Genomic DNA, 24,590 nt, shown 5'->3' on the forward strand with positions numbered 1-24,590 from the left:
AACTAGAGAATATTTAAAATGCTTGAGTTTACCTACCAGGACACACAAAGGAACTGTATAAGTATAATTAAAACACCATTGACAGAAAGAGATCTAAATGGACAAATACTCATTGCTCATGGGTAGGCTAATCCATTATAGTGTAACTGCCAGAACTGCCTGAATTAATTTCCTTATCCAGTGCTATGTCAATCAAACTAACAAAGCATTGCCTTTGTTGTTGTTCTGTTGTATCCCACTCTTTGTGACTCTATGGACTTGGCTGTGGGAGTTTTCTTGGTAAAGACACTGGAGTGGTTTGCCATTTCCTTCTCTAGCTCCTCTAAATGAGGAAACTGAGGCAAACAGGATTAAGTGGCTTGCCCAGGGTTACATAGTTAGTAAGTGTCTGAGGCCAAATTTGAACTCAGATCTTGCTGACTCAAGGCCTAGTGCTCTATCCACTATACCACCTAGCTGCCCCAAGGATTACGTTAGCTATAAAAACAAATAATGAACATATCTGGAGAAACAAAAGAATAAGACTCTCAGGAAGTAGTGGTGGGGGGAGTGAGAAATGAGGGACTCTAATAGAACTAGTTCTCAGATTGTATACTCAAAACAATAACCACAGAATCCTATTTTTAAAAATGAATATGTCTGGAGAAACAAAAGGACAAGACTCTCAAAGTAGTAGGGGGAAAAAGAAGAAGTGAGAGAGTCTAATGGGGAAAAAAACTCAAATTATACACGCAAAACTACCATCATCAAAAAACACTTGAGTTTGGGAGACCAACCAACCTGTAATTTGAGTCAAAAAATAAAAATAAAAAAGTTGTTCAGGGGACTGGATTAGATGCATATAGAGACAATTAAACATAGTAGGATAGAATTCAGTAAACCAAAGCCTAAACTATCCAATCTAAACTGTGAAGATCCTTTCAAGGTGAAGCAGTGAATTGGTCCAGCAATTTGGAACTGTTCCCCCAAAGCCATTAAACTGTGCATACCTGTGACCCAGCAATATCACTACTAGCCTTATACCCCAATAAGATCAAAGAAAGAAGAAAAGGATCCATACGTAACGAAAATAATTAGAGCTGCCATTTTTGTGGTTGCAAAGAACTAGAAACTAAGTAGAATTAGCAGTTGCAGAATGATTGATCACAAGAATGTAAGGGAATATTATACAGTAAAAAATGACAGAAGGGATGATTTCAGAGAAATCTGGGAAGACATAAATTGATGCAGAGTGAAGTGAGTAGAACGAGGAGAATAGTGTATATGATAATTACAACATGGAGAAATAATACTGAAAGACTTAAGAACTCTGGTTACAGTGACCAACCATAATTTAAGAGGACTAATGATGAAGTATGTTACCTACTGCTTGTTAAGCAGCTTAAGAAGCAGAATTAGACATATTTTTTGATATAACAAATGTGAAGATTTGTTTAGGTACATTTTTGTTTTAGGTTTTTTTTTTCTTTTCAGTTTTTAAACTGAGACTGAAACTGAAAAACAAACCCAGATCAGAAAAGTCAGAAGAAATAGTAGACTACCAGGTCAGCTTTGAAAGCTAGCTACATGTTGAATTTATTATATACATTAAAAGAAAACAAACTATTATACAGATTTTCTGTCTTATTGACAATCCTCTTTCTGTTCTACAATATATATGAAATATTAAAAATTTTATGTTTAAGTTAAGTTCTTAAAAAGTTATGACAAACTTGAGCTTTGTGGAGGTTTGTGACAGTGAAATAGTTATGAATATTTCGCTTTTAGTGAAGAAAAGGAGTATGTAATCTGGCAAAGACAGCAGTAGGGAAAAGTAACAGTAGAGGGGCATGAGTATAAGTAATTTAGCAGATGTAGCAAAAATAGCAATTTGTGTTCAGCATTATAGTTTTAGAATCTGAAGGGATGTTAGAACCAGATGTGTTCAATAAAGGACATCTCCTGGCCTGGGCTATTGAAATCACCTGCTTGATTGGTCTCCCTGACTCAAATTTCTCTCCACTTCAATCTACTCTTTACTCAGCTGTCAAATTGATCTTCCAAAAATACAGGTCTAATCATATTCCCTCTTCCCCATTCAATAACTTCAAGTGACTCCCTCTTACCCCTAGAATCAAATATAAAATCCTCTGGCTTTTAAAACCTTTCCTAATCTGATCCTTTTTTACCTTTCCAGTCTTCTTACTCCTTCCTTTGTACTGACACTGACTTCCTTGCTGTTCTTCAACTGTGACTCCATTTTTTGACTGAGCATTTTCACCATCTGTCTTCCAGGTCTAGAGCTCTTTTCTCATCTTTGTCTCCTGATTAATTTCCCTGGCTTCCTCTGTTTCGGCTAAAATCACACCTTCTTCAAGAAGCCTTTCCCAAACCAACTTAGTACCTTCCTGCAGAGATTCTCTCTCGCCTCCATTTTAACCTGAATCTATCTTATTTGTACATAGTTGTTTGCATGTTTTCTCACCTATTAGACTCTTAGCTCTTTGAGAGCAGGGACTAATTTCTGTCTTTCTTTGTATCTCCAGCGCTTTTAAAAATGCTTGGCACATTAATAGGCATTTAAGAAATGCCAGTTGGCTGACGGAAGTGAATTAACTCTAAGATTTAGAGCTCGATGGGATCTCAGAGCTCATCTGGTCCAATTTCCCTCCTTTATAGAAGTGGCACCTACAGCCAGAGAAGTTAAGTGACAGCCAGTAAATGACAGAGCTAGTTGTGGCTTTGTGAGTCATGTTTATTATTGTTAAACTGAGAAAATTTGGTTGTATAGAGGACTTTAAAAGAAAGATAGAAACTGAGTTGTTATAGGGTTTAAGGTTTTAATAGGGTGTATGTATTCTGGTAGAGAGCAAGAAATGGACTGTGGGGAAGCCTAGTAAGATGGGATGGGTAAGTGGTATCTTATGTTCTCCTTATTGGGAACAGAAAAAGTGGATTTGTGTCTTATATGCAATTCCTTTAAAGACTTTGTGATTACTTGTCATTTTCAGGCTTAATCTAAATTTTTTAGGGAGCTCCTAACTAGGAGCTTTCTCATAAACATGATTCATTATCTGAAAATTTTCTTAATTATTTAGAAGGAAGAGGTTGCTAGCATAACATAGACATCACCGGTATAGCCCTAGGAGGTGTATAATAGAGAGTAGTTTTCTGTTTACCCTAATTACTTTCCCTCTGGAAGGGCAGGAAAAAGTTTTAATTCTGTTATGCTTTTGTTTTCTTCATAGGGCTCATCTTTGCCCACAACAACAAGTATAATCAAGAGTTAACTTTTTAGAGGTTCTAAATTTGTCAGGGTTTTTCCTCAGCTCTTATGCTTCTGTTATTAAAAAATTCTTTTGTTACATATTAACACCATTGTTGTGCTGATTCATATTTAACTATCCTCTACAGAATTTTTCATTTTGAAGGTAGGTGAGGTGATGCCCATATCTCTTGTTAGAAATTGCAGAGGCTGATAGATCACTTGAACTTGGGAGTTCTGAATTGTAGTAGATTTAGAGCCAAATGAAAATCCACACAAAGTCCAGGACTAGTATAGTGAAACCCTGAGAGCAAAGGGCTGTGAGATGAACTAAGGAAATGGAAATAGTCCAGGGTGAAAATGAGCAAGTCACAATTTTGGTCTGGAAATTCAGTGTGGGTGAAATAGACCTAATCTCAAAAAGAAAAGAAAAGAAAAAGGTATTCTCAGTTTTGGTCTTCCATTAATTTTAAATAACTTATAATTACTTAATTATATAAATTACTTAAGGGTATAGCCTTTTAAATAACTTAACTTTCAATTTTAATTTGATGTAGACTACGTTAACTATTACTATATAGTACGTACCATATATTAATATTACTATGCTATTATTTTATACATTGTGTGGAGTATAGATTTTAATTTTAAATTGATTTGCTATTGTTTTACAATGGAAAATGAGTTTATTTTACAAGATAAAATACAACTTGGTATAAATGTTAATGTGTTACCTACCTGATTCTTGATGTTAATATTCTTACAAATGAAAGATCTCTCTTCTTCCTCTCCCCAAACCAACTGAATCTATAAAACAAAGGTCTGAGGGTCATTTATGTCTGCCTGTGCGCTATACACACTCCTTTCCAGAAGCACTACAGAAGCTTTATCGTGGTGAGTTCAGGTAGGATGATCTTGTTACTCTTTTTACATTTATAAAAACTCTTGAGATAAAATTTTATGAGTAGAAATTATTTTGTAGGTAAGTAAAAGTCTTTTAAAATGAATGAATATGAACTGGGTAACTTGATGTAATACTAATTATATTACATTTTCAAATTAATCATTATAAAAGGTAACTGATTAACTGAGTCACCACAGTAAAGTGGGTGCAGTTTGCCTTCCCTCAGCCCTGCTTAGGAATAATTAAAATTATGGCCATGACAAATACTTGATATGTGATTTTAATGTAGCTGCTAGTAATAGTTTCCCTGCATTTAAAGAGGTTGATTCTTTATTTAATGCACTTTACTACATGTTTGTAGTAGTTTAGTAGGTCATATAGTTGAAATTATTGGCTAGAATCGGGTTTTTCATTTTTCTGTGATTTCATTTTCTTTTGCTCTAGTTTACCCGTAGCAATAAGAGTAGTTGAGTTTTTTAAATTCTAATTCTAGTGCTACTCTTCATGTCCCATCTTGACTTTTCAGATACTTCCCTCCCACTCTAGTAAGTAGTGATAGTAATGGCAGCAGGTTACTCTTATAAAGTACTAAGTAGCCAGATATGTCAAGAAGAATGCCCAAGTTTATTTGAAGGTGACCAGGTTAGTCTTGCAATTTTATATTTTTCTAGGATAGCTCTTATACACTGAGGAAACTATTCCCTGGAGTATTCATAAAGCCACACTAAATCTAATTTGACTATTTGTTACTAGTTTAACTATTATACAGGAATGTCAGATAATATTCTTGTCCCTCCAAAGAGTTTGGGTACCTTTCTGAAATATTTATACTTAAGAAGAAGCCTTCTTAGAATGATCAATCTCATTAAATTTTACATGTGCGCACACGCTTTTTGTGTCTGTTCTTGAAATTAGCATTGAAGAATTGGGGAATGAAAACTTGGAGGTTTAATTAAGTAGAAATTTCATTTAAATTACTATTTAAATTTAAATGCACCTTATTGTTATCTCAATTAGAATTGGAATTCAGGAAAACATTGCTTAGTTATGTTAATGAGATAACAATGGATTTTTGAACAGACTTTCTAAATCTTTCCTTAATAAATCCATTTAGGATTTTCAAAGAATAACAAAGCTGTAATTCTACTTTTAAGAGACACCTGCCTTAAATAGGCCATTTCTTGACTTTCTTCAGTTTGTTTTTTCAGGCATAATTTATTCATAAAATGATTGGTTTGTATATTTGATGTAATTGTTGCAATATATAATCTTTATTGTGCTCATGTATGCTGCTCTGAAATTGGTCTTTTATTCCCCTTCTTCAAGGTGGCTATGGAGACAGCGAATCAGGTTATACCTTGAAGGAACTGGAATAAACCCAATTCCTGTAGATCTCCATGAACAGCAGCTGAGTTTGGATCAACACAGCAAGGCCCTCAACAGTACAAGAATCCATGATCAGAGTAGGTTAATGGAATTAGGGATATTGTCAATATTACACTTCATTTAAGGTTACATTGGCTTTTTGTTTTCAATTTTGAGATTACATCAACTATTTTTTATATTTGTCTATTCTGAGGTACTTTATAATTTATTACTTGAATAAAGTACTTAAAACTGTTAAGAGAACACTCCATCGAATAGTCAGGAGACTTTAGTTATGAATGTTTTTTGGGGTTAAATAAAGATTTTTCATTCATTTATGATTTCCCCTTCCCCCCCATTAACATAGATAATTAAGAATTGGATGTGTCAGAGAATGTGGATTTTTTTTTTTTTTAGCAGATGCCAGACATAGATTTTTCAACCACTTATCATAGAAGCTACCTTCACATATATTTTCTTCCAGCTGTGACATCATTGTTTCATATACTTATTTTTGGCTTTTATAGATATCACCTCCCTCACCCCAACCTACTCTTTCTCTGACTCATCTCTCAAGATTTCTATTGAACGCCTTACTATCCTCAGTCTGGTCATAACTTCAGAATCATTCCAGGCTTTTTTACTCTTTGTTGCATCCATCACTGTCTGTCCACTCAGATTTGGCTTCCATTCTTTCCTCTCTCCAATCCATCTTCAATACAACTGCCAAAGTTTTTTTTTTTTCTTTTTCCCATAAGCACAAATCTTACTATCTGTCCTTTTTTCAGAGTTGCCTGTTGCATTTAGAATAAAATGTATACTCTTAAGCCTAAAAGTTATAGCATTCTACATTCTAGTTCCATCTTTTCTTTCCAGTGATATTTCACGTTCCTCCAGTTGATACATTCCAGTATGACTGCACTACTAACAGTACCTCAGCTAGTGCTCTGTCTCCTGTCCCCATACATTTATACCAGCACCATTTTTTATGCTTGAATTGTACTATCTCTTCAGTTTATCTCTTGGAATCTCCTTCCTTCAAAGATAAGTTCAAATGTTAAGTCTTCTCTAAAGTTTTTCTAATTGTTAGAACTCTTTCCCTTCACAAATTACTTTGTATTTTTTAATAAGGTCAGTATCCCCCAGTAGAAAAAAAGTTCCTTGAACTCAGGGGTGGTTTTGTTTTTGTCTTGTGTCTCCACTGCTAGCACAAATACCTTCTAAATTCCAAATGTTTTGTATAATTGAATGATGATTTGGAGGTAGCACATAATCTAGCACAGGGGTGGGGAGCCTGTGGCCTCGAAGCCACATATGCACTTCTAAGTCCTCAAATGGAGCCCTTTGACTGAATCCAAACTTCACAGAACAAATCTAATAAAAGGATTTATTCAGTGAAACTTGAACTCAGTCAAAAGGCCATACGTGATATTCGAGGGAGCAGGTTCCCTACCTCTGTCATTTTACTGATATTCTAGTAAAATTTAACACTTACAGGAGAATGTCAGCTGTTTAAAGGGGAGAGGGTCTATTTTTTTTCTGTCTTCATATTCCCATTAAGTAGCACAGTGCCTTACACACAATTGGCACTTAATAATGTTGAATGAATTGAGTCTATATAAAGTATATGTCTTTCCTTAATTCACTAAATTTAGCTAAGCTTTTGCTAGACTGATACATTAAATCTTTTGCAATTAGGAGGGACCTGCTGGAGCCCCACATTCTAGTGGAATGGGCTAGGATGATATAGGATCACTTACGTACCATTAAAAGGCATTGAAGTTAGACTTTTCGTTGATAGACCTTTAAATATATAAAAAGCTTTCTCTTTATCCCTACCATCTGCATGACATGTAACTCATTTGAAATAAAAATCTCAGTGAGTAGACTAATCTTCTGGGTTATATGTTTTAATCCATTTTATTGCAAATGTTTTGAGGTGTCTCAATTCCAAATTTGTTTTCTTTCTCTAGTTAGAGAATATAATGTAATATTGATAGAATTATAGATGGATATATCTTCAGTCATATGTTGTGGTAACTAGTTTTTACTTAAATTTTTTCCTTTATAATTTTATCCCTGGTGTGTTATAAGAGCAAATCTGGGGACATAGTAGGGCACTTGGAGGTAAGAGCAACCCTATTGGTTAAAATTTAAATTAAGCCTGCTTAATCACTGTTCTGGGGAAAATCTTTTTGCTGCAATGGATCTCTGGTTGATCTCAGGCCACAGTAACAGTGTTTAGCAATTAACAGGCATCATTCTAACCCTTCTAGCTGCTAAAAAAAAAGGCATATATTGGGGGTGCAAAAAGGGCAGAGAGATTTGACAGGTATAAATTCAACAGAGACATTTTAGAAGATTGAGCCACCCCATCCCAAATTAGAGAACAGGGAGGGTATGTCTTAATTTTCCCTGTATCCTTCCTTGAACATATTCAAATAAATCCATGATCTCATCAGTTTAGATGTACCCTTCATTGATAGAGATCATAACTGATCCATGCCTGCCCATTCACTGTGATTCTTTGCCTTTGTCCTTCCCACATGTTCACCGCTGGGAGGCCTTTCTGTTGACTTCTTAAGGATAGTAGTGGGAGCATTTAGACTATCCACCTGTTTTTCACGGAACCTCACCATATGACCAACCCATCTTCTTTTATGGTCGTATATTTTCGCTGACACTGTCCTTTACTTCTCTTCTTTAAGGCTCTTTCTTATACGTTGTAGCCTACTCTTTCATTTGTGCCCCCATTGCCCTTTGTGTGATGTTCTTTTTCAGGTTTTGGGGGCTATGTTTGTCTTATAGCTATTTAACAACACCAGTAGAATATTAGTATTAAAAAAATGAATCTTTGTTCCTGGAAGAAGATTGGGATCATTAAAGGAGTTTTTTAATTTCTTGGAGGCAATCTAGCCTAACTTTGAGCCCAGCCTATTGCCTCTTTGTCTTATCTGTTGCAGATATCCATGAATGAAAAAACTCTTCATGTCATAATTTGGGCAGTAGACATTCTTCAAACACTTGATTTTTCCTTTGTGGATTATCAGATGAAATTCTTGAGTGATTATGATTCTCTTTCAGAAGACTCAGTAATGGTTCTGGGGCTTGATGAACCAACACAGACAGTTTCGTCCACAAATGGGAAAAAGTGAATGACTTCTTACCATCCATAGAGATTCCCTCTTAGTCTTGCATTTGACTGGAGCTCCTCCATCAAAGGGAAAAGCACTTTTATTGAAAATACATCCCCTCGTTTTATAAATTTCCTGATGTTTGTTGACTTTCAGGTGATAAATAAGGTTATTTATATTATGTCTTTCAAGAAATTTTGAAAGATGTATGGATGAGAGATACCTTGCTAGAAGAAAGCTTATTAATTTGGCATTTAACTCGACTGAATTAAATGCTTTTAAAAAATCAAACAGTGAGCACTGGGGAATCTTGTAATCTTTGTATTTTTCAGGCAGTTGTGTAATGGTAAAGATGTGATCTGCTATAAATATTGTTTACAAAAATCTACCTGTTCTTTACTACTACCCTCATTGAGGATATGTTTGTAGGTGATTTTCTTTCAATTTATTTACACAAATGTTTATAGAATGCCTTTAATGAAATAGACCATGCCCTCAGAGAGCTTGCATCTTTTAATCTCATAGGATTAGGATCTGGAACTGTTATTTCACTGCTGTATGCAGTTCTATCAATGGAGGTCAGCACCTTTTTGAAATTTAGAGTATGGGTTGTTTAGAGCACTGAGAGGTTGTGACTTGCCCAAGATCACAGACCCAATATGTGTTAGAGATAAGACTTGAACCCAGATTTTTCTGATTTCTAGACCAGTTCTCTATTCACTACACCTCTGTATATTTTCATATAAGTAGGCATATATGTTGATAGCTATTTGATGTTCTTGTAGTCATCTTTTTTGGTATTAGGTCTAAACTTTTTTCTATGCCTTGGATATTTTTTTTCTGCTTCAGCTACCTTGTGAGTGAATCCTTCCATACTTTCATAGTTGTCACTTCTCATACAGATTTCTTCCCAGTGTTCCCTTGGCCTTATCTTGCTGCTTTTACTTTCTTTACTTTAAGCCTTAAAGTTTTCTCTCTGTGGATTGAGTGAATTTTATCTTCATAAATAACTTCTCATTTTTCCCCTTGAGAACTTTTTTTGTGTTTAAAAAAAATATATATAGATCAACAGTCTATCCTGTAATTGGATGGGGGACTTGGCAATAGCACATCTAGGACTAATGTTGGAATCTCAAATGTGGTCCTTTTATAGTCTTATGTATTTAAATAACTTTCATTTAAAAAATGTGTGTGTGTGTATATGTGTGTATATATATATATATATATACACATATACACACATACACATATGTATACAAATACATATGTATATATATGGATATATATATCTATATATCTATCCCTTCTGCCTCTTCACCCAGCAAGCACCCTGTGTGTAGATTTTTTTTTTAAAGAGGAAAAAAATGGAGTTCGGCAAAATCATTCAATACATTAGTTGTGTTTGACAGCCTACACAATATTTCATACCACAAGTCTCTCTCCTCTGTAATGAAGGGAGATAGGTACATTTTCTTAAGTCTTCTATTAGTCATTTTAATTACACAATATTCAGTTTCGTTTTATTGGTCATTCCCTTTACATTGCTGTGGTTATTGTGTATATTATTTTTCTGGTTCTACTTACTTAATCGTACAGCAGTTCAAATAATGCTTCTCTGAATTCTTTTTATTTGTAATTTTTTTACAATGCAATAACGTTATATTATGTTTATGGATCACAATTTCTTTTACCAATCCCCATTCATTGGGTATGAACTTGGTTTCCATTTTCTTGCTAGTAGTTCTGCTCCAGACATACTTGGGGTATGTGTATGCTTAGTGGCGTGATCTCTGGTTTATAGGGTATGGCCATTTTAATCATTTTTTTTTTGGTTGCAAAATTCCACATTTCTCTGGTTGGACTAATTCATACATCTGCCAATGGTGCAGTAGTATATTAGTTTTCTTAAAGCCCCATTCATTGTAGATATGATTTTTGCCAATTTTCTGAGTATGAGGTGAAAATCTTAAGTTTGTGTTTGATTCAGAAGGTAGTGGGATTCTTTGCATAGCCTTAGGGTGAACAGATACATTTATTTTATCTTTTGTTTGCAGAATCTTAGATTTTTCTCATTCATGCTGAACAGAAAAGTTGGCATTTTCCAATGCAAAATGAATTTTTAAAAAAACACATATATTAGGGTTTACACAGATAAATGAATGTTAATAAAATGACACATGTCTCTACTTATCCTCAATGAATCTCACAGTTGGGAATTAGGGAATCATAAAGGTTAGCAATTACTGATATGTCACTTTTTTTGGTAATAAGATTCAAGATTTTTTCCATTCCTTCAGTATCCTTTTGTCATATTCCTTGAGAATTGATTCCTCAGTGCCCTCAAAATTGGATTATGTCTAGCCACCTCTGAATATTTGATCTAGGTAGGCTGTTCTTTCCATCTTGTTTCTTCATTTTTAATGCCTCATATAGCATATCTAGGACTTGATCATAGATTTCAAATGTGGTGGCACTACTGTCCTTGATGGTGAAAACAGTTTGTTACAAAAGTCATTATAGATCTTTTCCATTTTTTTGTCTGGTGTTATCCCTCTTCAAGTTGTTTCATCTTCACTGTTCTTTGGGTGATTTTTCTCATTTGAGTTTCTGGTCAGGCTTTCTATAAATTCGTTCCTGTGACTACTGCTCAATGTTTTAAGGTAATACTACCTGATCTTTTACCATCCTCTTCAGTAAGATTTTAAAAATGAGTTCATATTCTCTGCTTAGCAAGATCAAATGTTTTCCAGATGAGGCTAGTTTTTGGGCCCTTTGATCTCCTCATTGTGGCAGCTGATTTATGTAGCTTAAACTTTAGGAAATGATTATCATCTGTTAATGGCTAGTCCTCTATCTGTGTTTTTCCACAACGGTTTGATTGGTGTTCTGGTTGTATTCCATCTTTCTCATTTTACTTCTCATTTCATATTAATTTAGAACCTTATTCTAGCAAGTTGGTAGTTTGAATGTATATATGTGGAATGAATGTACATGGACAGCTAATTTGAGAATCACTTCTCCATCAGTGATGAGATGAGTCCTATCTGTTAAAATATAATTAATAGTTTTGTTACTTATGTGATAGTTCTTTATTTATATTTGGTTGGTTCAAAAAGAGAAATGTATTGAGGAACCAAGGATCACCATAAAAATGAATAGTAGGTTTAGTGTGACAAAGAAAGTAAGAGAGGTAAAGAGAGATATTGAAGGTTATAATCATAGTGGAATTTCAAAGCTCCAGAGCCTTCCTATGTTGGAGGTAGTACAGTTCTAACAGTGGTGATGGCTAAGGCTCCTAGAGGTTATTCTTACTCAGTTGTCACTCATTCATCAGTTCTGGTGATGTTTAAATGTTTACTCTCATGATGCAGTAGTTAATATGTACCAACGTAGTCCCTGCCTCTATTTCTGAGCAAAAATTACCTTCTAGTAGTCACTGTTCATGTCTAAGTTTTACTTCTCTTCAGAATTTCTCTTAATCTTTTCCCTTTTCTCTAGTTGAACACATTTCTCAGAGAACTCTCTATATATAATAACTTACTGATATATTATTTGAATATGCTATTCATCCCAAACTACTTCTTTACTAGGTCTCTCTCACCTCAACCCATAGCCTTTTTACCCCTTTTTGCTATGATAAAATAAATATGGTAGAGCAAAAAGGTTTATTGAATAGCAGTGAGGGTCTAGTAGAGGTTATGTGACATAAATTTGTAGTGGGTGAAATCAGTTTAATTTTGTGACTTTCTCCAGTGATACTCAGCAGCCTTGGAGCAGAAACACAGAAATCGGATGGTGGGGGTTACCCAGGAATGAGGATTCGCAGCTCGGGAGCAGTGGAAGGTCAGTGGGACAAGGGATTCTAGGGAGTAAGTAGTGAGACACTAAAGTGAAAAACATGGGGTAAAAGCTTGATAGACTTTGGAGGAAAAGCAAGCCAGAATAGGGGAGTTGGGTTGGAATAAGAGGAAAAACATATTGAGGGACTAAAGGCCACAATAAGAACAAATGATAGGTAGCTGACTGAGAAAGTGGAAGAGGTAGAAGATAGGTGATCATTCATGGTCAGTTACTTTGGAAGTGATGCAGTTCTGGTGATTATGGTTGTGTGATTGCTGTGAGATGGAGAAGGTTGTTGGAGTTGATGGTATTAAAGAGTTGAGAGGTCGGATTGCTAAGAGAGGTTATCAGTGTGAACTTTGAAGTCTTTAAGGTTAATGGTATGAAATGGGGATAGAGTAGAAGACTGAAGCAAATGTTAAATTCTGAGAACATATCTGGGGGTCAGTAGATAATTGTCACAAGAAGATAGTGTAAATTAATTGAATGGATCTTTGAGGGGTGGAAGTATAGAAATTGTCATAGGTAATTATGATATCCTTCCAACATTCTAAACTTGATAGTAAAGAACTGCCTCTAGGTTGAGTCAGTTCAGTATATGTTGAATGGAAGCTTGTTGAGGGCAGGGACTTTTGTTCATTTTGTCTTCAGATCTCCAGTGCTCGGCATAGTACTTTGAACATAATAAGTACTTAATAAATGATATTTTAATTAAAGCCTATTTTGTGACAAGTTCTTTACCAAGTGCAGGGTAAGATAAAATTTGGATAAAATGTGGTTCTTATCTGTCATAGAACTTATAGTTTAGTAGAAAGATGTGATATATAGGGTGTCCCAAAAAATGCATGTACACTTTATCAGTTCAAAACTGTAACAGCTCTTCTTCTTCTGAAAATAAACATAGAAGTTATTAACTGAAGTGTGTAAATATTTTGGAGACATCTTTTATGTACAGTTAATTATAGTAAAGAAAAACAATACATAAATATAATGGAAATATATTAACCACCTTGTTCATTTCCAGGAGAATCGGATATTGATCTTTGAGGTGGCATTTGAGTTGACTTTTTAAAGGGTGGATAGAACATTGCATTCAGGATTTTTCTGTTGATTGACAGGATTTGTTGCCTCATTTTTCTTTTAGTGATTGTATTTGGGGGGAAAAAATGTTTGGGATGTAATACTCCTTTTTGATATCTTTTTTGCCTTTTGTGTTTTTTCTATTTTTAGTAAAGGAGGATATTTCTTTGTATAGGAACTGGGATTGAATCCTGGTTTTGCCACTTCCTACTTGTGTGACCTTGAGTGGGTCACTTACTTAACCCCATGGGCCTTGTTCTTATGTCTAAAGTCAGGGAGTTGGACTCGATGACTTCTGAAGCTCCTCACGACTCTAAATCTTTGATGCTGTGAATATTCTTGAGTTTGTTGAGGCTTAACTATCTTAGTGACCTGTTCAGATTAAAGATAGTAAGAGATGTATGGTGTGATTTGTTCTCTGAATATAGAGAGAGATTTTGACAGAATTTTTCAAAATTCAAAATGCTTTTATCTGGTAAAGACTTTTGTTTTATATTATATGTGCATCTGAAAAATTTTCCAGTAAAATTTTTGCATATCTTTTGTGTGGTACTGAAGATGGTAAATTTAAGTCTATTTTTTTTTTTTAGCCATGAAACATTTAACATATATGCAGGTATATTGGTTGGTATTAGATAATATAGGTGTGTCTTGATGTATGTTATATGTACATTCCCTAAAAGTTCTGTGAATAGAATTTTTATAATTTAGATTAAGTTTATGAGAGGATTTACCATAAGACGATAAATATCATAAAATGACTTATCATAAGATTTCTTTGAATGGTAAGTTGAAGAATTATTTTAATAATCAAATGACTACCCTTTTTCCTAGAACTTTTGAATATGTTTTTAGAGTGAGTTGTGCTTACTTTGCGTGAAAGTAAAATGTTTTCACTTGTCAGATACTATAGTAAAACACCTAAGAGAAGTATGGTTAGTAGGACTTGTGAGTCAGATATCAGTATTAAAAAGTTTGTAAAGACGTACTTAAGTTAATATTGTTGAAGATAGAGGATGTGGCTATCATGTGGGTGACTTACCTTTTTGGAGAAAGGGTGGCATTTTGAATTTTGTCTCAGAAGAAATTTATTTAATTGGTGTATATTTAATGTGCATATTTCAAAATTCAAAAATAGAGGGATAATCTTACTAAATAAAAATTTCATCTTAAAACATTCCCATATGTCTGTGTTTACACACACATGCATATGTAGGTTAATAATACATGCATACATATACAGTTAATATTAGCAAATATCTTGGCGATTTATATTTCATTGCCTGCAGGATCTGAGGTTTCTGGGCCACAACTTTTGCCAGTGAGAGCACTAAATGAAGTCTTCATTGGGGAGAGTCTGTCATCCAGGTATGTTAAAACTTTTCTTAATTTTGTCATTTTTATGTTTGTTACATAGTTCTTTGGAAATTCATTGAATTTTCAAAACATGAATTTGAAAGATTTTTTTTACCCCTTTAGTTGACGAATTAAGGTTTTTGCATGGAATATACATTTTAATTCCATTTTAATTTTGTGTTTTTTCCATTTTTTCTTTTCTTTCAAATTCATCCCTCTGTTTTGATTGCTTCCAGACTTTAATTGTTCAGGTTCGCATCATAGATTTAGAAAATACCAGGGAAACATTATTGTTCTGAGAAGCTCAGATGGGTGTATAAAACAATATAAAGCTGATTTAGCTATTGATGGTACTTCCAGTGTTTGTATAATTTCTCTTCCTTTTGCTAATTTTATTGAGAAGAGTAGGAGATTGAAAACTTAACAGCTGTCTCTTTGCATGATTATTTACCTTCCTTGCAACCACTAGGAATCATTTATAACTATCTTTCTTCCTCTTGGTACATGTCTGAATTCTCCAGTAATTACAAAGTCTATAATTTGCTGCAAATCAGATCTTGTCACAATTGATATTTACAGTGAGAAAAAAAATAATTCATCAAAGTGTATGTTCACTCACCTCAGGCAGTATTGTATAGGACAAAATGCCAACGCAATAAAAATTTGATTGCCTTCTTTTATATTGTAATAGGTTTGATCTGTGCGTTTCAGTATAGTAGAGAAATTATTGTATGAAGACAGATACTAATAAGGCCTAACAGATCTAAAGTGAAATAAGATCAGTAATGTATATTTTTGTGTGCTGGCAGCAATATGATGAGAACATTTTTTTCGATTTAATTATACACCTAGTCTCTACCTTTAATAGAGAAGGAGAAAAGTATGAAGGAAATTGGAGAAAGTTCCTCCTTCAATTACTTTTGTGCTATCCAGGCCCCTTGTTACTTCATAGGTTCATAGGTTATTATCCTTGGAAGGAAACATCTAGTTTCACTTTCCTCTTTTGAACAGATAGGACTCATGCTGCTTTTTTGTTCTATTTGCTTCTTATACTATTACTCACATTATTAAATAAAAGCCTGCTATCACAGACATTCTGTGCACTGTATTTTGTAAGACTCCAGCCTATCCATTTGTGATGCCATTCATTAGATTAAAATTTGGTGTATATTGGTTCAGTCCTCAACTGTATGCAAGAGATTTTGGTTATTGTACCCAAAGAATTTGTATTTCATGGCATCTGACATAGATGCTGATTGTGAGGTTGCTCTGTATTTTGTATTTTCAAAGTGTTGCATGTTCCTAATACTTCTGCCTCATTGATAAGCATAAGGTATGTTTAAAATGAGGAACACTTAACCCATAAAACAACCCAAAAAGCCCATTTTTTTCCCATTTGTCCTAACCTAGAATGTCTCATTCTTGGGCTGTCGCTGTGGACAGTGTAAGAAGAGGTATAACCACTCTAAAGGGACTGTGAGTTTCTTTAAAAAATCATTTTCCTGGAACAAAATTCTGAGGATTGACTAATCTTTTATAAAGCTGCATGTGATAATCACATTAATTTGCCCAGCATAATCCGTATTATTCCCTGTGCCCTTTTCTCTTATTCTTAGTCTTTTTTTCCCCCAGACTCTAATCACCCCTGTCTTGTGTTGTCTTACTCTGGTCCTACCCTCCTTCTCACCTTCTTTAATAAATCCTCCTACATCTTCTTTAATTTCTTCTCTCTTTTCTCATTCCCTTAAATTTCCTATCTTGCCATCACAATATCCTTAACTATTATTTCAGGACATTTTGGCTTGTGCTGGTCTTCTGCTTTTTAGCTTCGTATGCTTTTGGTTTATTGCATCACTTTCTCTTCTCCTTTTTGCATCTCCTATCTCCACATACCTTTAATCCCATTTCTCTGTTTGCTCTCGGTTTGGTGCCAGCCATTACTACTCCTTATTCGGGCCTTGTTTGTCTGGACATGTGCAGTAAATGTGCTACCCTCACTGTCCATTTTCTACACAGACCAAACAGGGCTGTGATTAAAGAAAAAATGTAAATGAGAAGGAGAGTAGAACCTTGTGTTTTGTAGGAAGAATTAAGAGTATGTGAGATATTGACCAAATTGAGCCCTTTCAGAAGTAACAAAAATGTTTGTGCTGGAAGATAGTTTTCTCCTTTGGACCAATGTGATAGACGTGTTTAATTGCTTAAAAGGCTGCACCTACAAAGAGTTTTCCTTCACTTCTGTTAAAATGATTACTTTTCTCTGCCAGGGATAATATCCACTGCAACTAATAATGGCATCTTTCAGAAACTCCCCAACAGTTGGAAATCATTCAAAATTACATTTCAATTTAAAATTTTTCACTTGCATTTAAAAGGTAAAGGTAACTCATTTTATTCTAGATTTGTAAACTAAAATGCATCTATTAAGAGCAAATGTTACTTTCTTTTCATTGCCAGCTTTACCAAGTGCTTTATTAAGTTTGTAAGAAGTTGTTGAGATTTTCTTTGGACTCTAACCAAATATTATTGTTATATTGGCCAGTTCAAAGGCAAACATAGTAGATCACTTAAGACATAAGCAGTTCTCATTTAACTTGGTTCAAGGACTGCTAGATGCAATATTTAATAAGTATTCATTTCCTTGTAGAAATGAAGTCTACTTAAAAGTTATGTTCTTTTGGGTGATGAGGTGAATCATTTTGCTAGATGCTGTGAGGACAGGAGATAAAATTACCTCCAAAAATTACCTGAAGAAGCTTCTGTTAGAAATAAAAAAAATAATTTCAAAAAAGGAACAGTCAGACAAGGTAGGAGATGATTTCATTTTTTAAAACAAAAATTGAATCAATGTCACAGTCACAATACCACGAAGTACCTTTACCTAATTTAGAATTTACTTATTTAGAATTCAGTGGTTCTAATAGTGGGCTATGTTCTGTTTTACTCAGGGTGAACTATAAATCCTGCAAACCCAGTTTTACATTTTCAATTCATAGGGCCTCCTACTATGAAATCTCAGTTGATGATGGTCCCTGGGAAAAACAGAAGAGTTCAGGACTCAATTTGTGTACTGGGACAGGATCAAAAGCCTGGTGAGTGACTGAATATTTTTCTTTTTAAGATATTAATGGTTGTAAGCACCTCAGTTCACTTGACTGTCTTACATTAGGGATTCTGAGGGTTCTGAGGAAAAAATAAAGAAGCTAATATTAACATTTTTGCCCCTCCTAAGAAGTGATCTCTGTAACTTTGGGTCAGGATACTTGCTTTCTGGAGTCTTAGTTTTCCAGTATTTAAAATAAGAGTATTGGTTTCTATGATATCTAAGGTCTATTCCAACTCTTAATCTTATAATCCATATTGTCCAAAGAGTGTGGGTTCTTGACATATTTTGTGTCATGGATCCCTTTGGCAGACTTGATGAAACCTATGAAGCTCTTCTCAGAAGTATACTTTTAAATGCATAAAATAAAATACATAAGATTACAAAGGAAATCAATTATATTGAAATACAGTTCTCAGAATATTAACAAAAAAAAAAAGGTTCATGGACCTCAGGTTAAGAACCTCTGCCACAGTAATAGAGGGACCTCAGAAGGTCTGCTTCTACTTCTTGCATTACTGTTGAAGCTCAGTCAACCAGTCTGTACCGGGTGCTTCCCAAACAAGTGCTTTGGGAAAATGTAACAGAAATGGGGAAATTGGTACCATCAGCTGGAGGGTCTCCAGAGGAGTGCAACCAGAATGGTAAAGCTCTTATCATATCTTATGGCAATTATGTAAAAAAGTTGGGAATATTAAGTTTGAGGAAGAGAGAACTCATGGAGGACATGGTAAATATTTTAAGTATTTGAGAGGGCTGTGAAAGATGTGATTCATTCTGCTTGTTCCCAGATGGCAGAAATAGGAGTTATTGCAGAAAGGTAGGTTTATGCTAAATGAAAGGAAAAAACATCATAACAGATTATGGGGAATGGGATGGGCTGCCCCTGAGTAAGTAGTGAGTTTCTCCTCACTGGAGGCCTTTAAGAAAAAACTAGATGACTACCTGTATGTTGTGGAGGAGATTGTTGTTTAGCTATGAATCCAAGTAGGTGGCCTCTGAAGTCCCTTCTAACGTTTAAGAGTCTTTGATTATCTGAAATGTTATGTGACCTTTTGGTAATACTTAGGCATAAAATTATACTGAAGAACAGCCAAGAGTAATAGAAGTGCAAATTACATAGCATGCATAAATGCTGAGGGCATGTGCCTTTGACTCCATTCCTTCCCATCTTCAGCAGATTATTGCACAGTGACACCAAGTCACTGCCCTACTCAGTAAACACAGTGGCACCTTATTGCTGGTAGGATCAAATGTAAGTTCCTTGGTTTAGTTTTAAAGCCCTTCATCATCTGACCCCAACCTGTCTTTTTGTCCTGAGTTTACATTACTTCTGCTACACTCTATGATCTAGCCAGCCTGGCCTACTTTCTTCCTTACACACAATGCTGCATTTCCTGTCTCTACCTTTGTACTGACCATCCAGATGCTTGGAGTGCACTCCTTCCTTTCTCAGTTCTCATAGAATCCCCTCTCTTCCTTCAAGACTCAACTCAAGTACTACCTTCTAGAAGTTTTTCCTGGTTCCCTTCAATTGCTAATGCCCTCCCTCTGCCTAGAATTTAACTACTTTGTGTTTGTTCTCTTTATATCTGTTCTTTATATTTATATATGTACTTGTCTGTCCAGTTAGTATCTGTTGATACTATTTCGTTCCTCGTATTTGTATCCCCAGTCCTCTTAGTCAGTGCCTTGCACGTAGTTGGAGCTTAAAAAAATGCTTGTTGATTGATGATAATTGGTGGTTGGTTGATTGATCACAGAATAAAAGAGTAAATGGGCAAACTGGGCTTCTTGAAGTTTCTATGTCCACATAGTAATAAATTAGGGTTAGTTACCCTGATAAGCTATCTCAGTATTTTATTGTGATATTGTTGTACTCCTTGTGAGTTGGTCCAGAAGACCTCGTTAACAGCATAGACCTTGAAGGTCTACGTGAACATGGTGACACACTGCTGCCATTCAGAAATTTTTTGATTATTTGCCCTCTTAGTTTATACATGATGACCTTCAAGGTTGCTTCCAGCTCTTGGTCTGTGATTCTTTTAACACTGAGATTGCTTACCCAATGCAGATGTTACTGATGAAATCTGGACTTTTCACCTACTTTGTAAGGTTCCATTCTTATCAGGCTTTCCCAGGCACTGTGACTAATAAATGGCATGAAGGTAGCAGTTGTTTTTTGGGGGGGGGCAGTCACAACTTAGGGGCTTGGGTCCTTAAGGTTGCTTACGCTACTTTCCCAGTTGATGGAAACTCTGGTAACATCTATGCTGCCATGTATCTCAGATTTCAGGAGGGCTGATATCCCCAGGGGTGGATACAAACAGAGATGGCACATTTGTTCCTCGTAAAGAAGCCTGTTCGAACCATTAGTGGGTATACTTACTGGCATGTTCCTTGGCTCCTTGGATCCTAAAAGAAAACTTTTATCATCTCAATTGATATGGCTTGGCACAATTGGCATAGTGTCGGTGTAGTTAAGTTCTCTTTTTTTAATAGACTTTTGATAAATATGAGTCATGTAACTTTAAACATGTAGCAGAATATATTAAATTTAAAATTCTAGGTTAGTATTTCTTTGAATATTTTTGATCCAAGGTCTTGCTGACCACCTATAATAACTTGTGAAGACAAATGAATTGGTTAATATACTTTTCTGGCCCTTTTGTTTTCCTCCTTTGATACACCATTTTCTCAACCCCCACTGAAAAGAAATTTGACTAAAACACAGTCACCAAATTTTAGTATGAAAATGAATTATTTGAAATTAATTTATTAATATCTGATAACATTCATAAACTCATGGACTCTTAGGTTTAGAAAAGACCTTTGAGGTCATTTCAATACAATATCCCACCAACTTTCTCTATGATTTAACTAAAGGCATGCCTCTTGTCTTGTAAGCAATTGCTGCTTTCCAGAGACTCCCAGGGCTGTGAATAAGACCTAGGGCAACAGGAATGTTTCCTCTGATGTACTTGTTCACTAATTCTCCTTAGAAAAGGGTCTGGGTCTAAGCATGGGATCAAAAGAGACAAATTCATTATCAGGTTTAATTTATAAGTAAGGGAGGTGCTTTGTACTTTTTTTTTTTTTAAGATTTTCCTTCAAAAGGAACAGTAGTTGGTGTTTCACTGAAAGGAATTAAAAGGCAAAAGCAGCATTAAAGCAGTAATATAAAAAGTACAGAAAAGACCAAATAACTCTCTTATTTCATGCTTCCCTAACTTCCTCCTCTTTCCCATATGGTGTTGTGATTATCATTAATTATCCCCAACAGGTGGTAAAACCAGAAAGAAGATCCAGGAGACATAGTATCTCCCCCAGACATACTGTAAAGCCTCTTTCTTTGATGTTTGTTCTGGGCAATTTTGATTTGAGCAACAGCAGTCATTCAAATAATATTTTTTAAGATAGCTAGCTATCTTCTTTATGAAGTACTTTTGGGCCAACTAAATGCTGTGGCTACAAATACAAGCAAACAAAATAGTCCCTGTCTTTAAAGACCTTACATCCTGATGGGGATGGGGAGGAAGATAACAGATAAAGGGAAGCTGGCAAGAAGGTTGTACATGCTGCAGTGGGCCATGGTGTGGAGTCCTGGGCTCTAGCAAGATATGGCAGAGGCTGACCTCTATGAAACAAGGCACCTGGGAGCAGAGTTTACATCCCTGAGGAGGTGATAGTCTGTTTTGTGCTCAGACAATTTACTCCTGGGGAAGTGAGAACCTATTTTGGACACAGAGAAATATAATATATTTTCTGCCTTCAAGAATCTAATACTTGGGTTGATGTTATCAAAATATAAGTGCTATAGTAGTTCTGAGGATGAAGAGAGTTCTTACTGCCTCTACAGTCAATTTTAAAATGGCTCTGTATTCATTGGCTCCATTTCCTGATCTCCCATTTTTCTTTTTCCTAACCCTACTAGTGTAGTGAAACTGTTCTCTCCAAGGTTACTGGTGACCTTTTAACTGCAAAATCCAGTGGACTTTTCTCAGTCTACATCTTTATTGATCCTATATCTTTTGATACTGTCAGCCACATCTTTCTCCTGGATGTTCTCATCTCCCTTAGTTCCTGTGATGTTACCCTTTCTTGGTTTTCTTCATACTGCTCTTATTACTCCTCTTCGCTTATGTCATGCTTATGTCATGAACTATGTGGATACTATCCTAGGCTTTCTCTTTTTATACTCTTGGTGATCTCATTTAGCTCCCATGGTTCCAATTATCTCTCTGTATGTGACTCCTAAATCCATATATCTGGCCCTACTTTCTCATGAAATTCAGTGCCAAATTACCAGCTGTCTGTTGGACTTGTCTGCCTTCAAGTTCTGTTGTCATCTCAAACTTAACCCATCCAATATGGAATCCATTCTTTTTCTCTCCATATCCCACTTTCCAAACTTAGCATTTCTTTTGATGACACCACCATCAGTTTCAACTGTTAACAGTCTTGGAGTCATTCTTCTCTGTCTCTGTCTCTCTCTCCCTCCCTCCCCCCCTCCCCCCCTCTCCCTCTCTCTCTCCCCCTCCCCCTCTCCTTCCCCCTCCATAGTATCTTGTGTCTGTCACTTATGCACTGAATCTTTCCTATTTGAGGTCCTCATCACTTCTCTTCTGCACTATTGCAGCAGCTTCCTGATTGATCTTCCTTATTCCATATCTCCCTTCCACTCCATTTTCCACACAGCTGCCCAAATTTTATTATCAACACATAATCTGACCAGGTCATGTCACCCCCCATTCTAATTTATCCTCTGGGATAAAATATAAAATCCTTCCCATCTGGCTCCCATCAGCCTTTCCAGGATCATTGTATGTTATCTTCTTGTATGTACTCTGTTCCAAGCAAACCTACCTGCTAACTGCCCTTGTACACAACATTCCATCCCTTGCCTCTCTAGCTTTGCATAGGTGATGTTTGGAATTCACTTCCTTTTTACCTTTGCCTCATAGAATCCTTAGCTTTCTTCAAAGCACAACTCATGTTCCACCTTCAACTTGAAGCCTTTCCTGATTCTCCCAAGCTGCTAATATCCTTCTGACCAAAACTGCTTAATTCTTAGGCTATAACATGTATATAATAATGTGTGTGTATAATGTAAACTTCTTGAGGCCAGACTATTTAATTTTTATCTTTTTACCCCCAACCCCTAGTACAATGCCTGGCACATAGTTGGAGCTTAATAAAGGATGGCACAAAAAATAAATTGGGCTGGGGGGAGACTGGTCTTCAGATGATTTGTAGCAGGATGTCTTTCTTGTATATTTTATTTTATTAACATAAATTTGACTTATGTAAATCCTTCAGAAATGCCTCTTGCATAGAGTAGTAGCATAATAAAGCATAAGAAACTCAAAGACAGAAAGATTCCATATATGTAAAAATATTCATAGCAGCACTTTTTGTGGAATGAAAGACTTGAAAACCAAGTAGGTATCCAACAACTGGAGAATAATTAAATAAATTGTGGTATGTGATTGTACCATAAGAAAGAGAATTAAGAGTTTCAGAGAAATGGGAGAAGACTTAGGAGCTGACGAATAGAAGTTGCCGTTTTGTAAACTTCGTGATACAAGTTAAAAGACTAATGTATGTCATATTCATTGCTTCAAGATTCTTTCCTATTAAACCAAAGTAAGCATGAGGAAATATAAATATTTTCATGTACAAAATACAAATACTAATTGAAATACAAATTTTTATTACCAACAGTGAGAATCTGAAGTTACTTTCTTCTTGTTTAGTTGTATTTTAGGCATATCTGTTTTAGGTTTAGGTGAGAGTTGTAAAATGGTGCAAATGGTTGTATTTCTAACTTTAATGCAGCAAATATTTATTAATCGTCTATAATATACAAGGCTCTTTGCTAGATGTTGGAGATAGAAAAACAAAAATGAAATGGTACTTGTCTTCACAGACTTTATTTTCTGCTGAGAGAATATAACATATAGACAGGTAAGTAAATAAAACTAATTGGAATAGTTAGAGAAAGCTAAAAATGAGAGTTTCTGCTATGGGAAAATTTCATAGAGACAGAGGAGGTGGATGGGACCTGAACTGAATCTTGAAGAAAGATAAAGATTCCAGAAGAGGTCATTAAAGAGATGGTTAATAAGTGTACTGGAAAAGAAGTGGTGATTTCTGAGAGCCCGGCTATGATCATCAAGAATATTTTATCGTGCTAAGTGTGGTGATTCATACTTATGTTCTGTACTACTGGGAAGGTTGAGGCTGGTGGGGCCTTGGAGCTTGGAAATTCTGAGCTGCAGTAGGGTTAAAGCCAATTGGATATTTATACTAAGTTCTACGCTAACATAGTGAGCCCATAGGAGTAGGCAACTACTAGGTTGCCCTAAGGATGAGTGAACTAGCTTAGATCACAGAGCAGGTCAAGCAAAGCTTCTGTGCTGATCAGCAGTGGGGACAGACCTGTGAGTGACTGTTCCACTTCCAGCCTGGGTGGCATAGAGAGTCCAAGGGTTATGGTACTTTGTATAGTAGCAACAAAGTAGATAGATGCCTACCAATTGGCTGATGAGCAAGACTGTAAGG

The 24,590-nt window shown here is 35.4% G+C and overlaps 1 protein-coding gene across 8 annotated transcripts in view; it reads left to right on the forward strand.

Moving 5' to 3' along the window:
* Positions 1-24,590, forward strand: part of LOC114033336 (NAD kinase 2, mitochondrial) — a 62,637-nt gene that overhangs the window by 25,341 nt on the left and 12,706 nt on the right. For 2 of the 8 annotated variants that reach the window (XM_027848859.1, XM_027848979.1), the window contains exons 5-10: positions 4,065-4,148; positions 5,475-5,611; positions 12,401-12,490; positions 14,857-14,935; positions 16,334-16,399; positions 17,872-18,015. In XM_027848859.1, the coding sequence (XP_027704660.1) occupies positions 4,065-4,148; positions 5,475-5,611; positions 12,401-12,490; positions 14,857-14,935; positions 16,334-16,399; positions 17,872-18,015 (600 nt within the window). The remainder of the gene's footprint in view (positions 1-4,064; positions 4,149-5,474; positions 5,612-12,400; positions 12,491-14,856; positions 14,936-16,333; positions 16,400-17,871; positions 18,016-24,590) is intronic. The other 6 variants (XM_027848929.1, XM_027849042.1, XM_027849212.1 and 3 more) reach the window with 6 other exon arrangements.

This window comes from Vombatus ursinus, unplaced genomic scaffold (genome assembly GCF_900497805.2).
Source record: "Vombatus ursinus unplaced genomic scaffold, bare-nosed wombat genome assembly UNPS02000255.1, whole genome shotgun sequence".
NCBI lineage: Eukaryota > Metazoa > Chordata > Mammalia > Diprotodontia > Vombatidae > Vombatus > Vombatus ursinus.